General features: G+C 45.8%; 2 protein-coding genes across 10 annotated transcripts in view; both read left to right on the top strand.

The window, feature by feature from the left end:
- si:dkey-172h23.2 (uncharacterized protein LOC393772 homolog) lies at nt 1-25588 on the top strand. Its single transcript, XM_034287437.1, has 9 exons — nt 1-18; nt 13644-13687; nt 14987-15140; nt 17139-17290; nt 19334-19505; nt 20586-20769; nt 21829-22006; nt 22486-25497; nt 25547-25588. Exons 2-9 carry the CDS (start codon nt 13655-13657, stop codon nt 25586-25588), a joined length of 3927 nt encoding a protein of 1308 aa, XP_034143328.1. The 5' UTR covers nt 1-18; nt 13644-13654.
- LOC105016665 (A-kinase anchor protein 13) overlaps nt 25087-27645 on the top strand; it is a 55258-nt gene continuing 52699 nt past the window's right edge. For 7 of the 9 annotated variants that reach the window (XM_034287147.1, XM_034287143.1, XM_034287150.1 and 4 more), the window contains exon 1: nt 25087-26233. In XM_034287147.1, coding sequence (XP_034143038.1) covers nt 25588-26233 — 646 coding nt within the window. In that variant the 5' untranslated portion in view covers nt 25087-25587. The remainder of the gene's footprint in view (nt 26234-27645) is intronic. The other 2 variants (XM_034287146.1, XM_034287149.1) reach the window with 2 other exon arrangements.

Here is a 27645-nt window from a genome sequence, read left to right as displayed (position 1 = left end):
TCCCAGGACTACTTCGGGGTAAGGTTCTGTTTTATTTCATAACAGCTGGGGTGGCCAGAAGGGTTCAGGGTTCTCAGGACTACTTCGGGGGATTCAGGTCTCTGTCTACAACACTTGTTATGCGTTATTTACTTTGTTGAAGATAAAAAAATAAGCAAACACAATAAGTTATTTATTGGTTAAAACTGTTAGTGAGGCACTTGGCTTTGTTGTTCTTAGAAGGTGGAAGTGCTCTGGTAAACAGAACTGAAGGCCAGGAAAGGCAGTGAAGCATTGATGTGGTGTTGATGATAATACTAGCCTGTCTCTGGGTTTCTTCAGAGTGTGGTTATTAGACTAAGTCCACTATGAATCATCCTCCGTCCCATACATTAACAGTTATGAATGTAATGGTAAACTGTGCTGTTATAGGATCGTAATTATGTTTATAGATTCTATGTGATGGTTCTATACCGTCGGGGTTGCGTGTACATCTCAAGGCCTGTAGGGGTTTTATTGAACTAACCTGGCTATTGTCGAATGGTTACTTGTGAGGTTACAGTAGCTGTGTGTGTCAACCGAAGGATACATCAATAGTCAGGTTAGCGATGTGTGAGTTTTTCAATACTAGAGCAAAGTTCATGTTTGGACTGCCAGCCCATGACCAGTGTGACTGTAGAGGAAACGGTGACCAAGTTGTGTCTGCTACTGTCTACCACGATGGATGTGCTCTGAGCCTTCCTCCCCTTTTCTCCCGGTCTTTCTTCCTTCCTCCTTGTCTTCCTTCTTCTCTATCTTCTCTCCTATATCCCTGTCTTCCCTCCTCCCTCCCTATCTTTCTTTGTGTGTCGCTACTTCCTTCCTATTAGTCAGTGAGATCTTCTCAGCTTTGATAAAGCCTTTTACTGCTTAGTTCCATTAGGGCCTAACAAGCACTTTCGCTAAGACCCACCTGGTGGGCTGCTCGGCATGTGGAAACGTTTCTGTGGTCTAATATACTGTATTATTTGGATCTATTACACTATTTTATATTGAATGTGCCTGGTACAGTGTCGTTACCTAGTAGCTGTCGGCTCCCTGTAGCTTTTAGCTACTTTTGGCTGTGTTTTGTAATGATAGACCTGGTCAAAAATGCTAAAATAAAGTGCTTTAAACTTTATAACTGATCAATGCACCATCAGGCCTGGTTATTTAATTTCCTACTGTGTACTCTCAAAGTCTGAAAGCACACAGCTCACTTCATTCTTCACATAACTAAAATAGTTATGTTTTTTCTCAATAGTTCTACAGTTGCACACATACCTTATTTTAGTTTTCCTGGGGCTTCAAAACATACAGAGGTTAAATATCTTAATATTGAGTAGACAAGGTGGCTCTGTTGCTTGCAGGGATTGACTTTAGCCAGACAAATCACAGAAAATGGAAGCCAAATCACAAGACTGAAACCGTGTTTAATGCTGTTTTTAACTACTAAATGATTCTTCAACATTTGTTTTGTCCCCAAAAGGTTATACTGCATTTTTTATTTTTTAAATAATAGCCAGTGGTTATTCCCGTGCTATGGGGATGAGGGTGGAGGTGTTGTGTGGGGATGAGGGTGGAGGTGATGTGGTGGGGATGAGGGTGGAGGTGTTGTGTGGGTATGGGTGGAGGTGATGTGGGGTTAACAGTAAAGGTGCTGTGGTCGTAATACTGGAGGTGCTGTAGGGGGTAATGGTGGAGGTGCTGTGGTGGGGGTATGGGTGGAGGTGCTGTGGTGGGGATATGGGTGGAGGTGCTGTGGTGGGGATATGGTTGGAGGTGCTGTGGTGGGGGTATGGGTGGAGGTGTTGTGGTGGGGATATGGGTGGAGGTGCTGTGGTGGGGATATGGGTGGAGGTGTTGTGGTGGGGATATGGGTGGAGGTGTTGTGTGGGTAACGGTGAAGGTGCTGTAGTGGGGGTATTGGTGGAGGTGCTGTGGTGAGGGTATGGGTGGAGGTGTTGTGTGGGAGGAGGTGTTGTGGGGTAACGGTGGAGGTTCTATGGTTGGGATATGGGTGGAGGTGCTGTGGTGGGGATATGGGTGGAGGTGTTGTGTGGGTAACGGTGAAGGTGCTGTAGTGGGGGTATGGGTGGAGGTGTTGTATGGGAGGAGGTGTTGTGTGGGAGGAGGTGTTGTGGGGGTAATTTAAAAGTGATTTTCTTTCTTTTTGTCAATTACAATGCTTTACTTATTTCCCATGCCAATAAAGATCTACAGTTAACTAATTGAGAGAGGCAGAGACATTAGGGCTATGATATACAAACTGCATTTCGCATGCTGACCTCACTTTTTATAAATCGTCGTCTGCTGACATAAATTACACAGTGGACCAGTTTACTGTCCGTTTACAACAGGAGGTCAAAGTCCTCCCCGTCTGCATTTTACCTGAAATTTGAAATATAACTGTATATCAGTGTCAAAGTCCAAACATGCCAGTGCAACGTACTGGTAAAAAAAACAAAAAAAACAAAACAAGCACAGAGAGTATGGCTGTTTGTGTGTTAGGTTGTCTTCAGGGTACTGCTGTGAAGATATCCAGAAGGTTTTTAATCCAAATTATAGCTGCGTTTCGAATACAAATGCAAACATATTTTGGAAGGATTACATTCTTTTCAAGTTGAGGAACTCCCAGGAACTGACATTCCTCTTACACTCTTTATTTTGAAAAGGTCAGTTCAGTAATTAACTTTTATCCAAATTCCTGTGTTGTTTTAGTGATAATTTGGACTGTATGTTATTTGTTTTGCTCCTCATGGTCTTCAAATGTTCCTGAATACTTAGTCTTAGAGGATCTTCCCTGTTGTCAACCACGATATGTCAACCACGATATGTCAACCACGATATGTCAACCACGATATGTCAACCACAATATGTCAACCACGATATGTCAACCACGATATGTCAACCATGATATGACAGTATGTACAGGTGCATCAAATGTTTTTGAATATTGTGTATTTTCTTTTCATGTAATTCAAATCAAAAAGTGACACCTTCATATATTCTAGATTCATTACACAAAGTGAAGAATTTCAAGGCTTTGTTGTTTCAATCTTGATGATTGTGGCGTGCAGCTAATGGAAATAGAAAATCCAGTATATCAGTAAATCTTTTATTATAAAATAATATAATAAAATATTTACATTACAGAAATGTCAACCCAATCAGCTAATTAACTCCCTGAGCCTTCAGTTTCTCAGTCTGGTTCCGTACACACAACCACAATCATGAGGAAGACTGCTGACTTGACAGTTGTCCAGAAGACACTCATTGACACCTTCCATGAGGAAGATCATTGCTGAAAAGGCTGTCTGTTCGCAGGGTGCTATATCAAAGCATATTCATGGAAAGTTGACTGGAAGGGAAAAGTGTGGTAGGAAAAAGTGCCCAAGCAACAGGGATGACCGCAGCCTTGAGAGGATTGTCAAGCAAAGCCGATTCAAGAACTTGGGGGAGCTTCACAAGGAGTGGACTGAGGCTGGAGTCAGTGCGTCAAGAGCCACCAGACACAGACGTGTCCAGGAAATGGGCTACAAGTGTAGCATTCCTAGTGTCAAGCCACTCCTGAACCAGAGACAACATCAGAAGTGTCTGTGTGTTACCTGGGCAACACACAGACTCAAGAACTGGACCGTTTCTCAGTGGTCCAAAGCCCTCTCTTTAGATGAAAATAGATTTTGCATTTCATTTGATAAATCATGGTCCCAGGATCTGGAGGAAGAGTGGAGAGACACAGAATCCAAGTTGCTTGAAGTCCAGTGTGAAGTTTCCACAGTTAGTGATGATTTGGGGGCCATGTCATCTGCTGGTGTTGGTCCACTGTTTTTTATCAAGTCCAGAGTCCATGCAGATGTCTACCAGGAGATTATCTGGGGTTAATAGCTGGTGTCTGGGGGTATTAACTGGTATCTCAGTGTAATAAATGGAGTCTGGAGGATGGTTGTGTGGGGGTATTAACTGGTGTCTGGGAGTAATAGCTGGTTGTGTGGGGGTATTAACTGGTGTCTGGGAGTAATAGCTGGTTGTGTGGGGGTATTAACTGGTGTCTGGGAGTAATAGCTGGTTGTGTGGGGGTGTTAACTGGTGTCTGGGGATAATAGCTGGTTGTGTGGGGGTGTTAACTGGTGTCTGGGGATAATAGCTGGTTGTGTGGGGGTGTTAACTGGTGTCTGGGGATAATAGCTGGTTGTGTGGGGGTATTAACTGGTGTCTGGGAGTAATAGCTGGTTGTGTGGGGGTATTAACTGGTGTCTGGGAGTAATAGCTGGTTGTGTGGGGGTATTAACTGGTGTCTGGGAGTAATAGCTGGTTGTGTGGGGGTATTAACTGGTGTCTGGGAGTAATAGCTGGTTGTGTGGGGGTATTAACTGGTGTCTGGGAGTAATAGCTGGTTGTGTGGGGGTATTAACTGGTGTCTGGGGGTAATAGCTGGTTGTGTGGGGGTATTAACTGGTGTCTGGGGGTAATAGCTGGTTGTGTGGGGGTATTAACTGGGGGTTTCAGTGAGAGGGTAATAACTTAGGGAGCTTTTTATTACTGGCATTTTTCTAGTTAGGCAATGACTGCGTGTGCGGGTGCGTGTGCGTGCGCGTGTGTGTGTGTGTGTGTGTCTGTAGTCTAGCCCAATCACCTCTATTGCATTGTTAGGTGAGGTACTGTAGCTTAACTGCTGATAGGCTAATGGATCCCTGTGGAAACACTAGGTATGTTTGAATTATTTAAGGACCATGACTATCTGCAAAGAGGAATTATAAGTGGACCTTGCTGTTCCAGTCACTGTGCCATACTGTTAGGAGTAGACCAAGCTAGACAGATATGATACAATGCCTCAAACATACCTTCTGCTAATACTGTAGTATTCAGCCAACTGTGTGGAAGGAAATACTGATAAAGACCTCTGAGTGTTTTAATTCCCACTTGTTCTGCTCTCCCCTGCTTTAGCTATCTTAAGATACATGCAATAACCATAAGTCACTCAGGAAAAGAACTTTTTGCTAAGTGACTCAAATGGTGTGGATAGGTATGCCGGGAAGACAGTCAGACTTGTGTTGCTAGGTTGGTAGTGTTGTTGTGAGCTGTTGTTGCTTGAGCAAGATATGGATTGCGAATTAACTTAATTAACTTAAATCTTAAAAATATACAGTGGGGAGAACAAGTGTTTGATACACTGCCGATTTTGCAGGTTTTCCTACTTATAAAGCATGTAGAGGTCTGTAATTTTTATCATAGGTACACTTCTACAGTGAGAGACGGAATCCAAAACAAAAATCTCGAAAATCACATTGTATGATTTTTAAATAATTAATTTGCATTTTTTTGCATGACATAAGTATTTGATCACCTACCAACCAGTAAGAATTCCATCTCTCACAGACCTGTTAGTTTTTCTTTAAGAAGCCCTCCTGTTCTCCACTCATTACCTGTATTAATTGCACCTGTTTGAACTCGTTACCTGTATAAAAGACACCTGTCCACACACTGAATCAAACAGACTCCAACCTCTCCACAATGGCCAAGACCAGAGAGCTGTGTAAGGACATCAGGGATAAAATTGTAGACCTGCACAGGGCTGGGATGGGCTACAGGACAATAGGCAAGCAGCTTGGTGAGAAGGCAACAACTGTTGGCGCAATTATTCGAAAATGGAAGAAGTTCAAGATGACGGTCAATCTCCCTCGGTCTGGGGCTCCATGCAAGATCTCATCAATGATCATGAGGAAGGTGAGGGATCAGCCCAGAACTACACGGCAGGACCTGGTCAATGACCTGAAGAGAGCTGGGACCACAGTCTCAAAGAAAACCATTTGTAACACACTACGCCGTCATGGATTAAAATTCTGCAGCGCACGCAAGGTCCCCCTGCTCAAGCCAGCGCATGTCCAGGTCCGTCTGAAGTTTGCCAATGACCGTCTGGATGAACCAGAGGAGGAATGGGAGATGGTCATGTGGTCTGATGAGACAAAAATAGAGATTTTTGGTCCATTTTTTGATTTTTGGTCCACTCGCTGTGTTTGGAGGAAGAAGAAGGATTAGTACAACCCCAAGAACACCATCCCAACCGTGAAGCATGGAGGTGGAAACTTTTCTGCAAAGGGGACAGGACGACTGCACCGTATTGATGGGAGGATGGATGGGGCCATGTATCATGAGATCTTGGCCAACAACCTCCTTCCCTCAGTAAAAGCATTGAAGATGTGTCGTGGCTGGGTCTTCCAACATGAAAACGGCCCCAAACACACAGCCAGGGCAACTAAGGAGTGGCTCCTTAAGAAGCATCTCAAGGTCCTGGAGTGGCCTAGCCAGTCTCCAGACCTGAACCCAATAGAAAATCTTTGGAGGGAGCTGAAAATCTGTATGCCCAGCGATAGCCCCGAAACCTGAAGGATCTGGAGAAGGTCTGTATGGAGGAGTGGGCCAAAATCCCTGCTGCAGTGTGTGCAAACCTGGTCAAGAACTACAGGAAACGTATGATCTCTGTAATTGCAAACAAATGTTTCTGTACCAAATATTAAGTTCTGCTTTTCCGATGTACTCGTCATGCAATAAAATGAAAATGTATTATTTAAAAATCATACAATGTGATCTTCTGGATTTTTGTTTTATATTCCGTCACTCACAGTTGAAGAGTACCTATGATAAAAATGACAGACTTCCACATGCTTTGTAAGTGGGAAAACCTGCAAAATCGGCAGTGTATCAAATACTTGTTCTCCCCACTGTATCTTCAGTTAAGCAGTTAGCATTAAGATAGCATTCTTGAGTTATTTGCCATTACCTGCCATCTTGTTTTACCTTGTCGCCTTGGTTTAACCTGTCGCCTTGGTTTACCTTGACGCCTTGGTTTACCTTGTAAACCTGTAATGGCAATAGGGTGGTCTAAAGCAGTGTACTCCTTATAGGGAAAGGAGTTCTATTTGGGATGCATTGTGTATGATACCCCTGTTGCCTTGACTTTATCCAATGTGTTCTGCCATGTTTAACAGGAAGCCTTGAAAGGATGTTGAAACACCGGAAGCATTGCTGTTAACCTGTTGAGTTGCATTAACATCCACTGTTTTCACAATAATTAATCAACTTCCTGTTCATATTATTCCTATAATGTCCTTCGCTGAGTGAATAATCCACATTACTCTGACTGCAGTGGCTGAAACGCAGTGGCTGAAGAGAGAATTAGTTCAGACAGACAGACAGAGATTGACCTTGTCTGTTGTCCAAAGTTATAATTTACAGAAAAACACAGGGAGGTTGTCTGTAGGGAAAGCTGTGTTCATGGCAGGGCAGTTAAAGCATTAGGATTAGAGCCAGCTGATTATCGTCCACCTGATCCCACCCTAATACCAGCACTAACAGGATACTATCATGGAAATGGAGGACATCTAATCCCATCAATATCGTTTTGATAGGTTGATATTGTTAGAAATCAGCGGTTTCGTATAGTGGTCAAATAATGTAGAACCCGTATCAAATCGAGGGAGAAGTTCGCTCACGTTTATTGGAAAATTGCAGCACAGATGTCATTCGGTGAACGTTCCATTATCTTCTCACTGTAATGTTGGTTACAGGCTGATATATACATTGAAGGGCGTGTCTACCTGGCAAAGATCAGGTTTCCAAGAAAGTAACCCCCATGCCAAATGGTCAATGTGAATGTTCCTGTGGTCATTAAAGCACAACCTTCAGAGAGATTATCTAAACAGAGAGGTTTCTGTTGTTCTCATTATCTAGGCACATTCACTTCCAATGAAACGTACATTCATATTGTAATTATTAATGCTCAGATTCCACAATATTAAGGAAGTGACTGGCATGTAATAGCAATACTAGCTGTTGACAGGCTGTAAGCACCACTCTCACAGCTACTGAAAGTTTCTGTCTCCGGTCTAATATCAGTCCCCTTTGATATCAGTCTGTCTCCTGTCCAACTCGTCTGTTTTAATTTCATCAATGGTGATTAGTACTGTTTAAGGTGAACTGTTCAGTGTCTCTACCTGTCCACCAGCTCTGCTAGTGAGCACAAGGTACAATGGGGAGAACTATTTAAAGTATTTGAGACACTGTTGATTTTGCAGGTTTTCCTACTTACAAAGCATGTAGAGGTCTGTAATCTTTATCGTAGGTACACTTCAACTGTGAGAGACAAAAATCTCGAAAATCACATTGTATGATTTTTAAATAATTAATTTGCATTTTATTGCATGACATAAGTACATCAGAAAAGCAGAACTTAATATTTGGTACAGAAACATTTGTTTGCAATTACAGAGATCATACGTTTCCTGTAGTTCTTGACCAGGTTTGCACACACTGCAGCAGGGATTTTGGCCCACTCCTCCATACAGACCTTCTCCAGATCCTTCAGGTTTCGGGGCTGTCGCTGGGCAATACGGATTTTATTGCATGATATAAGTATTTGATCACCTACCAACCAGTAAGAATTCCGTCTCTCACAGACCTGTTAGTTTTTCTTTAAGAAGCCCTCCTGTTCTCCACTCATTACCTGTATTAATTGCACCTGTTTGAACTCGTTACCTGTATAAAAGACACCTGTCCACACACTGAATCAAACAGACTCCAACCTCTCCACAATGGCCAAGACCAGAGAGCTGTGTAAGGACATCAGGGATAAAATTGTAGACCTGCACAGGGCTGGGATGGGCTACAGGACAATAGGCAAGCAGCTTGGTGAGAAGGCAACAACTGTTGGCGCAATTATTCGAAAATGGAAGAAGTTCAAGATGACGGTCAATCTCCCTCGGTCTGGGGCTCCATGCAAGATCTCATCAATGATCATGAGGAAGGTGAGGGATCAGCCCAGAACTACACGGCAGGACCTGGTCAATGACCTGAAGAGAGCTGGGACCACAGTCTCAAAGAAAACCATTTGTAACACACTACGCCGTCATGGATTAAAATTCTGCAGCGCACGCAAGGTCCCCCTGCTCAAGCCAGCGCATGTCCAGGTCCGTCTGAAGTTTGCCAATGACCGTCTGGATGAACCAGAGGAGGAATGGGAGATGGTCATGTGGTCTGATGAGACAAAAATAGAGATTTTTGGTCCATTTTTTGATTTTTGGTCCACTCGCTGTGTTTGGAGGAAGAAGAAGGATTAGTACAACCCCAAGAACACCATCCCAACCGTGAAGCATGGAGGTGGAAACTTTTCTGCAAAGGGGACAGGACGACTGCACCGTATTGATGGGAGGATGGATGGGGCCATGTATCATGAGATCTTGGCCAACAACCTCCTTCCCTCAGTAAAAGCATTGAAGATGTGTCGTGGCTGGGTCTTCCAACATGAAAACGGCCCCAAACACACAGCCAGGGCAACTAAGGAGTGGCTCCTTAAGAAGCATCTCAAGGTCCTGGAGTGGCCTAGCCAGTCTCCAGACCTGAACCCAATAGAAAATCTTTGGAGGGAGCTGAAAATCTGTATGCCCAGCGATAGCCCCGAAACCTGAAGGATCTGGAGAAGGTCTGTATGGAGGAGTGGGCCAAAATCCCTGCTGCAGTGTGTGCAAACCTGGTCAAGAACTACAGGAAACGTATGATCTCTGTAATTGCAAACAAATGTTTCTGTACCAAATATTAAGTTCTGCTTTTCTGATGTACTCGTCATGCAATAAAATGAAAATGTATTATTTAAAAATCATACAATGTGATCTTCTGGATTTTTGTTTTATATTCCGTCACTCACAGTTGAAGAGTACCTATGATAAAAATGACAGACTTCCACATGCTTTGTAAGTGGGAAAACCTGCAAAATCGGCAGTGTATCAAATACTTGTTCTCCCCACTGTATCTTCAGTTAAGCAGTTAGCATTAAGATAGCATTCTTGAGTTATTTGCCATTACCTGCCATCTTGTTTTACCTTGTCGCCTTGGTTTAACCTGTCGCCTTGGTTTACCTTGACGCCTTGGTTTACCTTGTAAACCTGTAATGGCAATAGGGTGGTCTAAAGCAGTGTACTCCTTATAGGGAAAGGAGTTCTATTTGGGATGCATTGTGTATGATACCCCTGTTGCCTTGACTTTATCCAATGTGTTCTGCCATGTTTAACAGGAAGCCTTGAAAGGATGTTGAAACACCGGAAGCATTGCTGTTAACCTGTTGAGTTGCATTAACATCCACTGTTTTCACAATAATTAATCAACTTCCTGTTCATATTATTCCTATAATGTCCTTCGCTGAGTGAATAATCCACATTACTCTGACTGCAGTGGCTGAAACGCAGTGGCTGAAGAGAGAATTAGTTCAGACAGACAGACAGAGATTGACCTTGTCTGTTGTCCAAAGTTATAATTTACAGAAAAACACAGGGAGGTTGTCTGTAGGGAAAGCTGTGTTCATGGCAGGGCAGTTAAAGCATTAGGATTAGAGCCAGCTGATTATCGTCCACCTGATCCCACCCTAATACCAGCACTAACAGGATACTATCATGGAAATGGAGGACATCTAATCCCATCAATATCGTTTTGATAGGTTGATATTGTTAGAAATCAGCGGTTTCGTATAGTGGTCAAATAATGTAGAACCCGTATCAAATCGAGGGAGAAGTTCGCTCACGTTTATTGGAAAATTGCAGCACAGATGTCATTCGGTGAACGTTCCATTATCTTCTCACTGTAATGTTGGTTACAGGCTGATATATACATTGAAGGGCGTGTCTACCTGGCAAAGATCAGGTTTCCAAGAAAGTAACCCCCATGCCAAATGGTCAATGTGAATGTTCCTGTGGTCATTAAAGCACAACCTTCAGAGAGATTATCTAAACAGAGAGGTTTCTGTTGTTCTCATTATCTAGGCACATTCACTTCCAATGAAACGTACATTCATATTGTAATTATTAATGCTCAGATTCCACAATATTAAGGAAGTGACTGGCATGTAATAGCAATACGAGCTGTTGACAGGCTGTAAGCACCACTCTCACAGCTACTGAAAGTTTCTGTCTCCGGTCTAATATCAGTCCCCTTTGATATCAGTCTGTCTCCTGTCCAACTCGTCTGTTTTAATTTCATCAATGGTGATTAGTACTGTTTAAGGTGAACTGTTCAGTGTCTCTACCTGTCCACCAGCTCTGCTAGTGAGCACAAGGTACAATGGGGAGAACTATTTAAAGTATTTGAGACACTGTTGATTTTGCAGGTTTTCCTACTTACAAAGCATGTAGAGGTCTGTAATCTTTATCGTAGGTACACTTCAACTGTGAGAGACAAAAATCTCGAAAATCACATTGTATGATTTTTAAATAATTAATTTGCATTTTATTGCATGACATAAGTACATCAGAAAAGCAGAACTTAATATTTGGTACAGAAACATTTGTTTGCAATTACAGAGATCATACGTTTCCTGTAGTTCTTGACCAGGTTTGCACACACTGCAGCAGGGATTTTGGCCCACTCCTCCATACAGACCTTCTCCAGATCCTTCAGGTTTCGGGGCTGTCGCTGGGCAATACGGATTTTATTGCATGATATAAGTATTTGATCACCTACCAACCAGTAAGAATTCCGTCTCTCACAGACCTGTTAGTTTTTCTTTAAGAAGCCCTCCTGTTCTCCACTCATTACCTGTATTAACTGCACCTGTTTGAACACATTACCTGTATAAAAGACACCTGTCCACACACTCAATCAAACAGACTCCAACCTCCCACAATGGCCAAGACCAGAGAGCTGTGTAAGGAAATCAGGGATAAAATTGTAGACCTGCACAAGGCTGGGATGGGCTACAGGACAATAGGCAAGCGGCTTGGTGAGAAGGCAACAACTGTTGGCGCAATTATTCGAAAATGGAAGAAGTTCAAGATGACGGTCAATCTCCCTCGGTCCATGCAAGATCTCACCTTGTGGGCCATCAATGATCATGAGGAAGGTGAAGGATCAGCCCAGAACTATACGGCAGGACCTGGTCAATGAACTGAAGAGAGCTGGGACCACAGTCTCAAATAAAACCATTAGTAACACGCTACGCCGTCATGGATTAAAATCCTGCAGCGCACGAAAGGTCCCCCTGCTCAAGCCAGCGCATGTCCAGGCCCGTCTGAAGTTTGCCAATGACCATCTGGATGATCCAGAGGAGGAATGGGAGAAGGTCATGTGGTCTGATGAGACAAAAATAGAGCTAAACTCCACTCGCCGTGTTTGGAGGAAGAAGAAGGATGAGTACAACCCCAAGAACACCATCCCAACCGTGAAGCATGGAGGTGGAAACATCATTCTTTGGGGATGCTTTTCTGCAAAGGGGACAAGACGACTGCACCGTATGGATAGTTGAGATGATAGTATAGTTAGTCCATCCTATCAACTATAGAGGTTATAACTATACCAGTTAGTCCATCCTGTCTACTATAGAGGCTAAAACTATACCAGTTAGTCCATCCTGTCTACTATAGAGGCTATAATTATACCAGTTAGTCCATCCTGTCTACTATAGAGGCTAAAACTATACCAGTTAGTCCATCCTGTCTACTATAGAGGCTAAACCTATACCAGTTAGTCCATCCTATCTACTATAGAGGCTATAATTATACCAGTTAGTCCATCCTGTCTACTATAGAGGCTAAACCTATACCAGTTAGTCCATCCTATCTACTATAGAGGCTATAATTATACCAGTTAGTCCATCCTGTCTACTATAGACGCTAAAACTATATCAGTTAGTCCATCCTGTCTACTATAGAGGCTAAAACTATACCAGTTAGTCCATCCTGTCTACTATAGAGGCTAAAACTATACCAGTTAGTCCATCCTGTCTACTATAGAGGCTATAATTATACCAGTTAGTCCATCCTGTCTACTATAGACGCTAAAACTATACCAGTTAGTCCATCCTGTCTACTATAGAGGCTATAATTATACCAGTTAGTCCATCCTGTCTACTATAGAGGCTAAAACTATACCAGTTAGTCCATTCTGTCTACTATAGAGGCTATAATTATACCAGTTAGTCCATCCTGTCTACTATAGACGCTAAAACTATACCAGTTAGTCCATCCTGTCTACTATAGAGGCTAAAACTATACCAGTTAGTCAATCCTGTCTACTATAGAGGCTATAATTATACCAGTTAGTCCATCCTGTCTACTATAGAGGCTATAACTGGTAGAGTTTTACTCTAGGTTGAAGGATTAGTGTTAAGGGAAGGGTTTGGTCTCTAGGTTGAAGGGTTATTTTCAAGGGAAGGGTTTGGTCGCTCTAGGTTGAAGGCCACAGGTTTGAAACAGGCATTGCCGTTGGCTGGTTTGTCTGTAAGACGGAATGAGAGGCTTCTGCCTGGAATGTTCGTGACTGTGTGGTGGCCTCTATATCTCCTGCTGCGTTCTAATCTGTGGCATGGAACCAAAATTAAAGAGGAGTGTTCCTCTTTGATTGGTCTATCCAGTATAACACCTGACAAAGCCTGTAAAAGCAATGCTAACAGTACAGATACACTTTGGCCCGGGTCACACAAGGTAAATGTTGTGTTGTTGTTTTGTTACCTGTATTTACACAATAACTATTTCTTAATGCCACTGGGTATTTACCAATTCGTTTTGATCTCGCTACCAGGCAGACCGATGATGTTGCTGTAGCTTTCACACCTGAGTTACTTGGATGTAAAATAGTACTTCTAATGTGTTTTTGCTTCTTTCTAGTGTCCAGTGCCATGAAACTGAATCCACAACAAGCTCCGCTATATGTAAGTATTACAGCTCCAAGTTTATTTTTTTAGATGCTTGTCTACTTGTTGATTTTGAAGGTTGACGGCCCTGAGCCTCTCTTCCCACAGTGAGTCACATTCGGTTTTAGGCGTTTTGCTCAAAGCAGTCCGAGTTCAAATCCTGGTCACGACACTGGCTGTGCCCGAGAGTGCCTCAGAGGGCAGAGTCTGTGTATTTAGGAGGGAGGGGAGCGAGAGACTGAGACAGAGAGATGCTCAGAATGGAGAGGATGTATGTATAAATTACCCCAGCTAAACTGCCCCTGAAAACTGCCCGTTAACCCCGTACTTTCCAACCAGAGAAAGGCATCACGCCTCCAATGGCTCACTAATGTATTCCTCATATAGGGCACTGTTTCTACACCCTATTTCCCGGATAGTGCACTTCTTTGAGACGAGGCTGGTATTGCTCCCATTCCCCGTACTGTGCCCTAGTACACTGCGTGGGGAATAGGGCGCCGTTTGTGCCATGGCCTGCGAAATCCCACTGCGCCTCTGGCTGGTCTTTGATGTTTCTTCAAAGCTCCTATTTCTCTGTTAACAGGCTGTTATTAGCAGGTCAGAACATCCCAGTGGAGCCTGTCATGGAGACACCGCCGCTGTGACTAGATGGGCTTCACAGGAGGATAATCATATTATTAGTCAGACATTGCTCACAGGGAAAACACCTCTTTAAATATAGTCAATATGCTAACCTCTGCTATTAAACCTTTGAGTGTGTTTGTGCGTGTGTGTTTGTGCGTGTGTGTGTAATACAACCAGACAATATTTGAGCCTGTCACAGTGGGATGAACCCTGGCCTCAGCAGCATCGATTTATTCATGAGGTCCATATTTCACAAACGTTTTATTGAGGGCTTTTGTCGAATTGAGCTTTCTTCTCCGCTTCCCCTGTGAGCTCTACTGAGGCTCGTAAGCCTCGTACCACCTTAAATAATTAGTGGCAAAACCCTTCATTGTCATTTTCATGTCACTAGTCTGATTTTAAATGCAGTTTGATGACATAAAGATCGCAATTCTTTTTAACCAATTATTGTCATTATACTGCCCACTTTCCACATTGTGATTTAGACCTAACAGTTATATGACCCTGATTAAAGCCATTAGCCCCATTCACATTTTGACCATAATACAGTGTTGGTAACTATAGCAACCGTCTGACTGAGTGACAGGTATATGGGTTCATGACAGTGTCGTTGCTAACTGACTGAATCATTCCGTCAGATTTCTCCGAGGTCACCTTGGAGACCCCTAACCTCCTATTTCCATGTCCGCGCAGGGTCAGGTTGTGATAACAGTACAGCTGTGTGACGAAGAGCAGACTGAGGATGAGGAGGGTGAGGAGTACTACCTGTTGTTCTCTGGCTCCTCCCAGAGTCACCTGACCAGCGCCGTACTGAGCAGCCATGACACCCTGCAAGCGATGTGTCCCGGTGAGACTCTGTGAGCTCTGATCAAACAAGACCGTGGATAGAATAGAAGAAGCTATTCAAAACTTCTGATTGTTGTTTCTACCAGGTAGTTAATTGTACTCAGCTGGTGTTCCAGGTTTGAATCAGACACTTAGTAGGAGGATGAAAAATGTGTTCTGGCCCTCTAGGACTGGAGTTCAATAGGCCTGGTATAGGCTGAAACAGAGTTTCTCTCCAGCAACCCACAATCTTTTGCACCACTCAACATCACGCGTTGTTAACATAAGACAGTGCCTCCTACTGTAATATCAGCGATATAGCCTGTCTTACTATCTACTGTGCCTTGCTCGAAGAAATAGGGTCCATCTTACTCTGACCAATAGGATATATCTAACTGTGATCAATAGGATACCTGTTACTCTGATCAATAAGATATCTATTAATCTGATCAATATAATTCATTGTAATTTGATCAATCGTACCGTGTGTGTTGGGTATGTGTCCTCCGTGGTATAGCGGAGCTCCCTGCAGAGTGAAAGAGCCAGTCTCAAAACACGTCAGTCTGCTTCCATTATTAAGGGCTCAGGTGGAGGTGTTGATATCCAACGCAGCATTTGGGAGGCCACTAGAGGGTCTTCTGACCTGGTAACGGATTAGTTCTGCTCCACTACTGATTCGTCCTCTTGCTTTGAAGAAACAGACGTGACACTGCCGACAAAAATCTTGGGCACTTAGTAACCTGCCTAAGGATTTAATTCTCATGAAATGTTTAACATGTACTGACAGTAGTGTGTACTGACAGTAGTGTGTACTGACAGTAGTGTGTACTGACAGTAGATCATAATGTGTATTTACAATAGTATTATATATAATCCCCTGGGTGACGGGCCGTCCATGTCCTCGGTGACCGGCCATTTATGTCCTCGGTGACCGGCCATTTATGTCCTCGGTGACCGGCCATTTATGTCCTCGGTGACCGGCCATTTATGTCCTCGGTGACGGGCCATTTATGTCCTTGGTGACGGGCCGTCCTTGACCTCGGTGACGGGCCGTCCTTGACCTCGGTGACGGGCCGTCCTTGACCTCGGTGACGGGCCGTCCTTGACCTCGGTGATGGGCGTCTGTCTTAGTAATATGTCATGGTGCAGTTAAATGCTTGGTTTCAGTTTGTATTGATGTATAGCGGGCAGAGTCCCAATAAATCTGTTCTGGATTGTCACTTAACAGCCTTCCTTCACAGCTAAACGTACTATCGTTTATTTCTTGATTAACTCTGTAACCTCTCTTCCCTTTTCCTCTCCTCTCCTGTCTTCACATCTCTCTTCCTCGGCCTGTTACTGCTGGGACGAGCGTCTTGTATTGGTTTTCTCTCTGATAAATCAGTTTCAACTGCTTTGACTGCAGCTCCCTCGTAACATTTACCCTGATGTCCTCTCTCTCCTCCAGCCCCCCCATCTCCTCTCTCACCTCCAGCCCCCCCATCTCCTCTCTCTCCTCCAGCCCCCCCCATCTCCTCTCTCACCTCCAGCCCCCCCGTCTCCTCTCTCACCTCCAGCCCCCCCGTCTCCTCTCTCTCCTCCAGCCCCCCCGTCTCCTCTCTCTCCTCCAGCCCCCCCGTCTCCTCTCTCTCCTCCAGCCCCCCCATCTCCTCTCTCTCCTCCAGCCCCCCCGTCTCCTCTCTCACCTCCAGCCCCCCCGTCTCCTCTCTCACCTCCAGCCACCCCGTCTCCTCACATTATCCCTCCTCTCCTCTTCTTCACTCCCCCCTCCTCTTCCCCTCACCTCACCCCTTTCTTCACATTACCTCATGCCTCCTCTCCTCCCCTTCCCGCCTCACCTCTCCATCTCCCCTCTCCCCTCCAATCGCATCTCTCCTCTCCTGTACCTCCCTGTCCCCTTACCTCTTATTCCCTCCAATCCATTCCTCTCTTCCCTGCTCCTGTCCTTTTCCTCTATTTTTGTGTCCTCTGTCTCTGAAAGGGAGAGCCTTTTTAAATTTCCTCCCCTTCTTCCGCCCAGCCCATGACTGCAGTGAATTGGTTCGGGTCACCCTGTGCAGGGCCCTACCTGGCAACCTATCGGTGTGTGAAACTTTGACCTCTGTGTTACCGGTGGCAGAGCAGCAGTTCAGCTTCGTTCAGGACCTGGCATTTGACATGGCCCAATTTCTGGTAGGTTGAAGATACAGTGGTGGAGTCATGGCCAATGTTACCTCAAATTATTTGGGTTATTGAGCAAATCTCTGGTCTCCTGAGCAGAAACCTTTGGCCTAAGTGTTAAAAATTCTGTGCAACATCCGGCACTCAATTACAGTGGACACAGAGGCCATATCCTCCATAGGCGTCTCTTGCATTTGCTAGGCAAGCACACGAGCGGTCTTTGGTGGTGTTAGAAAAGGTACAATATAAACCTGCTGCTGATATATATTGTGTGTAGCTTATAATCATTATTTTACTAAGTTGAATGAACTCGCATTAGCGGGTGAAGAGCAATACAACCCGACAACGCTTCACTCGTGCTTGCTTGACCCTGCTCTTCTGAGAGTTGAGTGCGTATAGAAACAGTCAAAAAATTACTTAAAGCAATTTATGAAGTTTAACAACTTGTATATATTATTTGTTATTCCCCATTATGGCTTGTCTGCTGGGTAGGTCAAACTAAAATCGTTGGACGAGGAAAATGTCCGAATGGGCAAATAAAATGAATCCTTATTTTACCATTAAAAGATTGGGCAGTTGGTGGCTCATGAAGTATCTTTTTTATGTTTGTATGTGGTGTATCTGCCCGTGATTTTACCCGTTTGGGTTCTCAAACACCGTATTCGGCGTCAGCCAGATTAAGTTATCGTTAGTCCTTTCCGCCGAAAAAGCGGTAGTGCCCTTTCGAAAGTCTCAACACAATGCTAGCTTTTCACTCACATTTCTTTTCGTCAATAACGTGATTCCAGTATAATGTTGTCTAAAGCACTTCTGTTTACCTGTCAACCAGAAAGAGGAGAGGTGCATCCCATATTTCTCGGGCTTCGTGGCCGGAATTCAATGTTAGTGCTTGAACTGAAACTTCTCGCCAAGAGTAGTCTGATGAAAAACTAACGAGTGACAGTCAACCGCAGTGACTCTGTTACCACGGTAACCTCCTAGTAGTGACGTGCAGTTCGCGAATGAATCATTCGTTTTGAACGAATCTTTTTAATGACTCGTTCAATTGTATCGTTCATTCGAACGTTTGACAGCGGATTTCTACATGATCACTTGCTTCATACCCGGTCCTGCAGCTCAGCTATCTGATCAAGTTCTATGTGCATTCGCAGAGAAAAATAGAACAAGGCTGGGACATCATAAAGACATGTTTATAACTGATAATAAACGCAGACTATACTAATTAATATAGTTAGTTGATAACTGATTCCATAAAAAAATATGAAAACATCACGGAGCCGCTGCCTTTGCCTAAGTAAAAAGACTTGTGAACGACCGAGTCGGTCAGTTTTATCGTTCAATTGAACGGTTGTTTCGAGGGGCGGGTAGGCGTTATTGACTCAAATGAACAAAATGACTCAAAAGAATCGAACCTTTTACTGAACGTCTCGAAAAGATCCGAGTCAGTAGAAAGAGTCGAACTTCCCATCACAGTTAATTGAGCTTACCAAGAGTGGAAGCTGACATATTTGGCCAGCTCTGAAAATGTAATTATGAGACTAAGTCACTTTAGTTAAAGTCATTTTGACAATATACCATGTTATATCTTTCTGAGAATATATTTAATATTTTAGAAACATTACACATCAACACGTGTTATGTGTTTTGTGTCAAACATATTTTCTCTGTTAAGAAATTGGAATGATAGATTTGGTTTACTCTAGCTACCTGCCACAGTGGATGGTAGAGAAAAAAGTTAGTTTGAGGCCCCGTTTTATAGTGTTGTGGGGGTATTTGTTGATGTCCTATTACACACACTCCTCAGGAGGTGGGTGAGATGTGCTGCTCGTTATTACAGATACACAACTAAATCATAATACTTTTGGACAGTTATTTTTTTCTGATAATATTTTTCAAGATACTAGAAGGTTGTGTCGTGGCCCAGTTTCCGGTAGGCTGAAGATGAGTTGAGTCAAGTTGTTCCACTTGTCTGGGGCTACAACAGCAATGTGTTCCGTTAGCAGTTGGTAGCCACCGGGCTAAATCATATCCTAACCTTTATTATCCTGATCAAAGGTGAGCACTGCAGGGAGGCCTGATGGCCTGGAGGGGGCGCTGCTGCTGGACGAGTGTCGGATCCCACTGGAGGAGTGTGAACGACTGGATGAGAGTCTGTCCCTGGCATTGAGACACCTGGACCTGCCTGATGGTTGGAGCCTTCTGGGAACACGCCTCAGGAGCCAGGCTGGTGAGCAGGGAGGGAATGCATTAAGATGGACTACACAGACCAATGGACATCTTCCTGCATTCACAGATTGTTATTCATTCTGGGGGGAAATGAAGGTTGACATCCACTAATGGAATCTATTAATTGTATGAGATTCTCCAAAAGAAAGTTACATGGTTTGGTAGGACGCTGGTGGCACTTTGGTTTTGTTTCTTTCTGTTGACTATACTACAGAAAATTGGCCCTGCATTAGTGTTTGTGCATGTTCGCTACCTCTACTGAGTATACACGTGTATACTCACTCTAATGATATACACATGCTTAATTTCTGCACAGTGATTATAGTTTACACAGCGCTGTTGGGCCTAATCCCAGACTTTTACCTAATGGGATCTGCTAACTCTTCCCGGCACTGCACAGAACTTGGTGTCAACTGTCCAGTTCAGTGTGGACACTGTTATTGTTGACGTATTGCAAACAGGTTGGCCTTTCAGTCACCAAAACAGTTGTGTAATGTTTCGCAATCTGTGGCAGAAGGACCAACAGCTGAGCAAATGCTTGAGATGATGTCCGTTGCCTGGAAAGATAACATTTTCCTGGTGTGCATCTGCAACATGGTTCAGGCTGGCTGGGAGCACTAAACCAGACCAGCAATAGCTAGCCTTAGCATCATAGCTGGCCCTCAAAACTCAGCCAGTGGGGCCTTCTAGTAAATTCTGAACGTGATGGTCCATTTAAAGTCGTAATATCCTTCTTGTCCTGTTATCAACTTTCCTCAATTTGTAGATAGTTTACTCATATTTTACATAGCCACCTGTAAGCAGTTTATGGACAAGTATGAAATAATTCCTAGTTTGGTTTAGTTTTCCTGGCAATGTTTCCAAATACCAACATTCAAGTTATGTGCTGATGTTAGAGAGGGAGAGTGTTGGTGTATCAGTGGGACGGTTTTGGTGGTGGGGGGGCATGATGGTGTCGGGAGAGAGGGAGCTATGAAGCTAGTTATCTCAATCTTCAGTTAAGGAGTAATGACTGTTAGAAAGATTTGTCTTATTTAAATAAACACAGTCACCAAGTGAAACACAATCTTGGCCCCCCCAGAGCCCCCATCGCAGGAGACGTTGCTCCACTTTGCGGCGCGTCGGGGGCTTGGGAGGGTGGCTGCGTGGCTCCTACTGCAACCAGGGGCCCCTGAGGCCCTCCGACTGACCAACCGACAGGGGCTCACGCCTGCCGCCGCCGCACATCAGAGGGGCCACCGACACCTGCACCAGCTTCTGACACAGTAGGCAACTGTTACCGTAGTCACTGTCTTTCAGAAGAACATGTCATAGGTCCGCTTCTGTGTTCCAGGGAACAGTACAGCGTGGTACGTGCTGAGTGGCCATGAGGCGGAACAGTCCGCGGTGTTTCATCACAACACAGTTGCGTCTACCGATGTTGCTAGCGATAGAAGCTTTTTCGTGTAAAGGTGGTTGTTTACTGTGTATGTTTAGGACGAGGTAGGTTCTCGGCTTGCGTGTTGTGTTGGAGACGTTGCCGTGACTTCTAGATGTCGTGACGTCATCCGCATTGAGAATCAAACCTTTTTATTTGGTCGTTGAACGCTACCATTGGACCCAGTGCAGACAATGTGATATCATCCATTCATTTTACAGGGAAGGCTTCTCTGTGACTGGTTCCTTCACAGCCGTAGATTCACGGAAGTTGAAAGAGTGGTGACACATGTACTGTACCGGGTGTTACAGAGGAATTCAGTGCCTTGTCGTTAAGTGGACTGTGACACGACATCAGGCTGACTGAAGCGAAGAGATCCTTGAAGGCTGAGAGGTGTTTCTGTGTGTCGCCCTGTTTTGGGAGGCTACATTGCTCAGCAGTTTTTGTTATGTAAACCACAAATTCCTTATGATTTACATTGTTGAACAATTCAAATAATGTTATGTTGTGATCATAAATCCCGCGATGCTGTCCTCTGGATAGACAGGCTGGCTTAGTTCATTTTTACATCAGTGGCTCAGGAGATAGAAAATCTAAAAACACAATTAAACAAAGACTCAGGAATTGATTTGCATCATGATGGTTAAAAGAGGAAAGGATATTAACCTAAAGAGAGAGCTGAGCGACGCCTGGTATTTAATGGATTGTCCACGTCCACAGTGTACATTGCTTAGGTCTCCAATCTGTTCATGTGTTTGTGAATAATGCATATCCAATAATACAATGATGTCACAACCCGGGGGTCAGAGTGTGGTCATTATCTGGGGATCAGCGTTTACTGACTGGTACCCCGGAGTCTTAAGGGCTCAGAATGAGGTGTTTGTGGATTGATGTTTCCTGGGTTCAGGGCGGAGGAGGAGGCGGAGACTGTTGCGAACACAGGGACTCTCCAGCTGGCTCCAGGTCTCAGGGTGGCGTGTCACCTTCCCAGACTGAACACCTACACCATGACGGTGGGGGCGGCGCCGGGGGCAGACCCCGCCTCCCTCCAGGGACTGGTGGAGGATCTGAAATGCCTGATCAAGGTGAGGCGTGACACTAAATCTCTGGAGACTGAGAGGCAGGCTCGTTGTAATGAGTGTGATAGGACGGACGGAGCAAATGTTTTTACTGTGAGCCTGCCCTCAGCCACACCTCACAGCCTGCCCTCAGCCACACCTCACAGCCTGCCCTCAGCCACACCTCACAGCCTGCCCTCAGCCACACCTCACAGCCTGCCCTCAGCCACACCTCACAGCCTGCCCTCAGCCACACCTCACAGCCTGCCCTCAGCCACACCTCACAGCCTGCCCTCAGCCACACCTCACAGCCTGCCCTCAGCCACACCTCTGTCTCCTCTGCCAAGATGTCGTGTCCCACAAGGGTGTGTGTGTTTGGTGAGACGCGGCGCGTGCTGTTTCAAAGTGGCTTATGCAACCACGACATCTGCGATTGGTGCAATTGTGAAAAGCCTCCGCCCGGTGTCAAGGTTTCTTGCCTCTCTCTATTCTCCTCTCTTTCACAGGAACACCCATCGCTTGTTCAGCTACAGACTGAGTCAGTCCACAGGCGCGCCGCGCTGGAGGACGGTGCCCAATCACGGGGAGGCGGCGGAGCTCAGGGAGCAGAACAGAGGACGCAGGACACCGGGGAGGAGAAACAGGGGTGTGGGAAAGGAAAACACGTCGAGGTGCAGGGTGACATAGGTCCCTGTCACGCCCCCCAGACCTCAGCGAGGCCCCCGGATAATATCTCCGTGGAGAACTGGGCGTGTCCCGTCACTCTACACACCCCCAGAGATTACAGCAGAGCAGAGTGCGAGGAGGGAGATGTGAGGAGGGAGGAGGCCGCAGGAGTAACGGACTGTGCTGGCTGCGAGGGACAACAGAGCAGGCATGAGGATAGAGGAGCCTGCTCTGAGGGCAGTGGTATTGAGGGAAACAGAATCAGTGTGACCCAGCGGGCTGTGGATGGGACAGAACCACATGTCCAGGAAGCGGGTTCTGAGGAGGGCCAAGGTGAGAAAGACGACGGGCAGAGGGACCCGTCTGCCCTCAGTGGAGACGCGGAAACATCCACCGTAGCAGCAATGGGGCACACTCAGTCTCCGGGGAAACCGGCTGCACCAGATTACCCAGACAACCAAGGGAAGTGGGGGCTGCTGGGGGAGGACAAGGAAGAGGACAGCTGTCAGGATGGATGTGACACCCTTAACTCTGAGGAGATAACCAGAACGGCCTCTATCAGCCCAGGCCAGTATGTGTCAGACCCCTCTCCTGTGGACAGAGGACAGGAGCTACAGGAGGATCCAGCCACACCGATGGAGGGCCTCCGTGAGGGGGATACCCAACTGGAAAAAAGCCAGGAAACAGCTGCTGCGACAAGGAAACATTTCCCCCCAACAGAGCCAGGCAGCAGTATGGACGAGGAAACTAGATTCCATTCTGTGGACCAGGCAGATAAAGAGATGGGACAGTACAGTATGGACAGTACAGTAACTGAGGAATTAGATTGTGGAAAGCTGCTGAACTCAAGTGGTGGTCATGTTGATAGAGGATCAGGTGATGGTCATGTTGATAGAGGATCAGGTGGTGGTCAGGTTGATGAAAGATCAGATGGTGGTCATGTTGATGAAGGATCAGGTGTTGGTCAGGTTGATGAAGGATCAGGTGGTGGTCATGTTGATGAAGGATCAGGTGTTGGTCAGGTTGATGAAGGATCAGGTGGTGGTCATGTTGATAGTGGATCAGGTGGTGGTCAGGTTGGAGGACCTGGCGGTGATCAGGTTGATGGAGGATCTGGTGGTGGTCATGTTGATGGAGGTTCAGGTGGTGGTCATGTTGATGAAGGATCAGGTGGTGGTCATGTTGATGAAGGATCAGGTGGTGGCCATATTGATGAAGGATCAGGTGGTAGTCAGGTTGATGAAGGTTCAGGTGGTGGTCAGGTTGATGAAGGTTCAGGTGGTGATCAGGTTGATGAAGGTTCAGGTGGTGGTCAGGTTGATGAAGGTTCAGGTGGTGGTCATGTTGATGAAGGATCAGATGGTGGTCATGTTGATGAAGGATCAGGTGGTGGTCATGTTGATGGAGGATCAGGTGGTGGTCATGTTGATGGAGGATCAGGTGGTGGTCATGTTGATGGAGGATCAGGTGGTGGTCATGTTGATGAAGGATCAGGTGGTGGTCATGTTGATGGAGGATCTGGTGGTGGTCAGTTTGATGGAGGATCCGTGTTGGCACATGAACAGCCACTGTTCTCCGAGGCCCAGTCAGATGAAGAGGAGGACTCTTTCAGGTCAATCAGTAGCTCCTCTACAGAGATATTCCACATGACGGAGGAGGAATCAGAGAGAGAGCTAGGAGGGATGGAGGATGTGGGTGCTCTGGATAATCTACAGGGGAGGGAGGGTGTGGGTGCTGTGGATAATCTAGAGGGGATGGAGGATGTGGGTGCTGTGGATAATCTAGAGGGGATGGAGGATGTGGGTGCTGTGGATAATCTAGAGGGGATGGAGGATGTGGGTGCTGTGGATAATCTAGAGGGGATGGAGGATGTGGGTGCTGTGGATAATCTAGAGGGGATGGAGGATGTGGGTGCTGTGGATAATCTAGAGGGGATGGAGGGTGTGGGTGCTGTGGATAATCTACAGGGGATGGAGGATGTGGGTGCTGTGGATAATCTACAGGAGAGGGAGGATGTGGGTGCTGTGGATAATCTAGAGGGGATGGAGGATGTGGGTGCTGTGGATAATCTAGAGGGGATGGAGGATGTGGGTGCTGTGGATAATTTAGAGGGGATGGAGGATGTGGGTGCTGTGGATACTCTACAGGGAATGGAGGATGTGGGTGCTGTGGATACTCTACAGGGAATGGAGGATGTGGGTGCTGTGGATACTCTACAGGGGAGGGAGGATGTGGGTGCTGTGGATAATCTACAGGGGATGGAGGATGTGGGTGCTCTGGATACTCTACAGGGGAGGGAGGATGTGGGTGCTGTGGATAATCTACAGGGGAGGGAGGATGTGGGTGCTGTGGATTATCTACAGGGGAGGGAGGATGTGGGTGCTGTGGATTATCTACAGGGGAGGGAGGATGTGGGTGCTGTGGATTATCTACAGGGGAGGGAGGATGTGGGTGCTGTGGATTATCTACAGGGGAGGGAGGATGTGGGTGCTGTGGATAATCTACAGGGGAGGGAGGATGTGGGTGCTGTGGATACTCTACAGGGGAGGGAGGATGTGGGTGCTGTGGATACTCTACAGGGGAGGGAGGATGTGGGTGCTGTGGATTATCTACAGGGGAGGGAGGATGTGGGTGAGGGGGACTCAGGGTTTCACCGGCTCCTGGTTCCTCCGGTGGTCTGCACCAGTCCTCCCTGGTCCCTGTTGACCCACTGTCCTGTTGCCGGTTCTGACTCTGATCCAGATGGTCATCCGTTGTCCACTGAAGACACGGTGGAGCCTTTCAGCCCTGCAGAGATCCCCCCAGAACCCTCATTAAAGAACAAGTCAGAACCCCAGTCTCTGCCCCCTCCAGTACCCCTGTCAGAACCCTCGTCAGGACCCCAGTCTCTGTCTCCATCAGAACCCCTGTCAGAACCCCTGTCAGAATGTCAGTCAGAGCTGATGTCTGTTGAAACTGGGAGGGAACTGCCACTGGAGGGCAACGAGAGACAGGGAGTGAGACAGCCAGAGAGAAAGGCCCTGAGACAGGGAGTGAGACAGGGAGTGAGACAGCCAGAGAGAAAGGCCCTGAGACAGGGAGTGAGACAATCTGAGCTCAGAGGGTCTGGTGTCTGTGGCCTCAGAGCTGAATATGAGGAGGGTGTGTTTGTGTCAGAGGTGACAGACATGCAGGACAGGACGCTCTCTCCAGAGGCTGTAACCCCCAGGGTTGCAGGCTGTAACCCTGGGGAAGATGGGGAGGAGATGGACCCCAAAGAGGTCCTACTGAGACTGAGCAGAGACCCCCCTGGCAGCACAGCAGAAGAGGAATTCTGTCATTCCAGGGCAGGTGAGGCTAGTAATCAGCCAAGTACAGGGGAGGCCCTCGACCCCCCCGGTATCCTGACCTTTGACCCCTCAGTGACGAGGTCAGACTGTGGAGGTTATGACATCCCCTCTGTAGTGGTGTCCATAGTTCAGGGTGGTGGTCCAGCTGACAGTCCGGTGTCGGAGAAGGAGCCGGAGAACCTGGGGTCTAGCGGTACCGTGTGGGAGGAAGAACCTGACCCAGTCTGTCCTGATGTTCAACATTTCCATCCCCTTCAAGGTAGGGCTGCTCGGAAAACAAACTGCGGTTTCCTTTTTGCCAGGAGTGAATTGAATGTTGCAGTCAAGTCTCCGTTTGATGCAGATGAGTTAAATGTCAGATGTGATTGGAGCAGAGAGCACAGGGTGTCCTGTGTGTTGTGTGAGTGACCGTTATCACTGGCCTGTTTGTCCTTTGGTACCGTCCACTTCCAATTGTGTGATATTACAGCACTTAAGGCGTGTTCAGAAACTAACACACAGACGCTCACACACACACACACACACACACACACACACACACAGACAAATGTTCTGCAAATCTCTCTACAAAAAAATTACAATCGTTGTTATTGTAGATCTGTCAGTCAGTCACAATTTACCCATTAAACATTGCTTCTTGGATCTTTTCAAGCACAGCCCGTGGCTTAATTTGAATCAGTTAGGAGGGTAACATTAGCATGACACAGCGCAACAGTGTGTCAATAATTTCCCTATTTACATACAGACCATTTATTAATAGTTCCTGACATTATTTCTGACAAATTGTTTTTTAACTGAGGTATTTAACTGAGGTACATTACTGAGGTATATAACCAAATTTTTTCAGTATTCCACTGGTCCACTTCCAGTAAGTCCACAGAATGATTTTTACACCTAGTCAATAAGAGGTCTGAGTGTCTCCTGGCCATTTATGAGAGGTCTGCATGCCTCCTGGCCAATAAGAAGAGGTCTGAGTGTCTCCTGGCCAGTTAGGAGAATTCTGAGTGCCTCCTGGCCAATAAGAAGTGGTCTGAGTGGCTTTGCATCATTCAGGCAACAAGGTGTGTTCATGGACTGTGTGTCCTGAATGGAACTCTTTTCCCTGTGTATTTCATTACATTAAGTAAAATACAGAGCTTTGGGCTCTTGTCAGACCTAGATGGGGAAACTATGTGGGAAACTGTGTGTCGTTTGGGTCACATTAGTCAGGCCAGATGTTCTGACAGCATGACATAGTATCAAGTTCACTTCTCAAGACCCAAAGTTCACCTCATGACCTATATAAGCCACTGGGCACTACTTATTACTGAAAAAGAAAAAAAAAAAGATTTAATCTTGTCAATGTTCACTATTGGTCGGAACTAAAATTTAAAGTATTTATTAACAGAGTAACAAAGGGGCACTGATTGCATTAAGTGCAGTGCCTAGGGTATAGTGTGCCATTTGGGACTAAGAAGATGTGCTCTGGGTGGTGACAGAAGGAACAGGAACACCCTTTTTAATACCTATTGTTAATGCAGTTCTCCGTTACATAATACCACTTAAATAACTGCCCTGGCTGTTTCCAGAAATGTCCCGTTTGCTGAGTTGCCCAGTGCCGATCTGAAGGGATTTTTCCATTGTCATTCATTAAAGTACAGCAACACAAGGGATGTTGTTGTTATCCTTTTG

Source organism: Esox lucius, chromosome 17 (genome assembly GCF_011004845.1).
Source record: "Esox lucius isolate fEsoLuc1 chromosome 17, fEsoLuc1.pri, whole genome shotgun sequence".
Lineage (NCBI taxonomy): Eukaryota > Metazoa > Chordata > Actinopteri > Esociformes > Esocidae > Esox > Esox lucius.
This window is presented reverse-complemented; position numbering and strand designations above follow the sequence as displayed.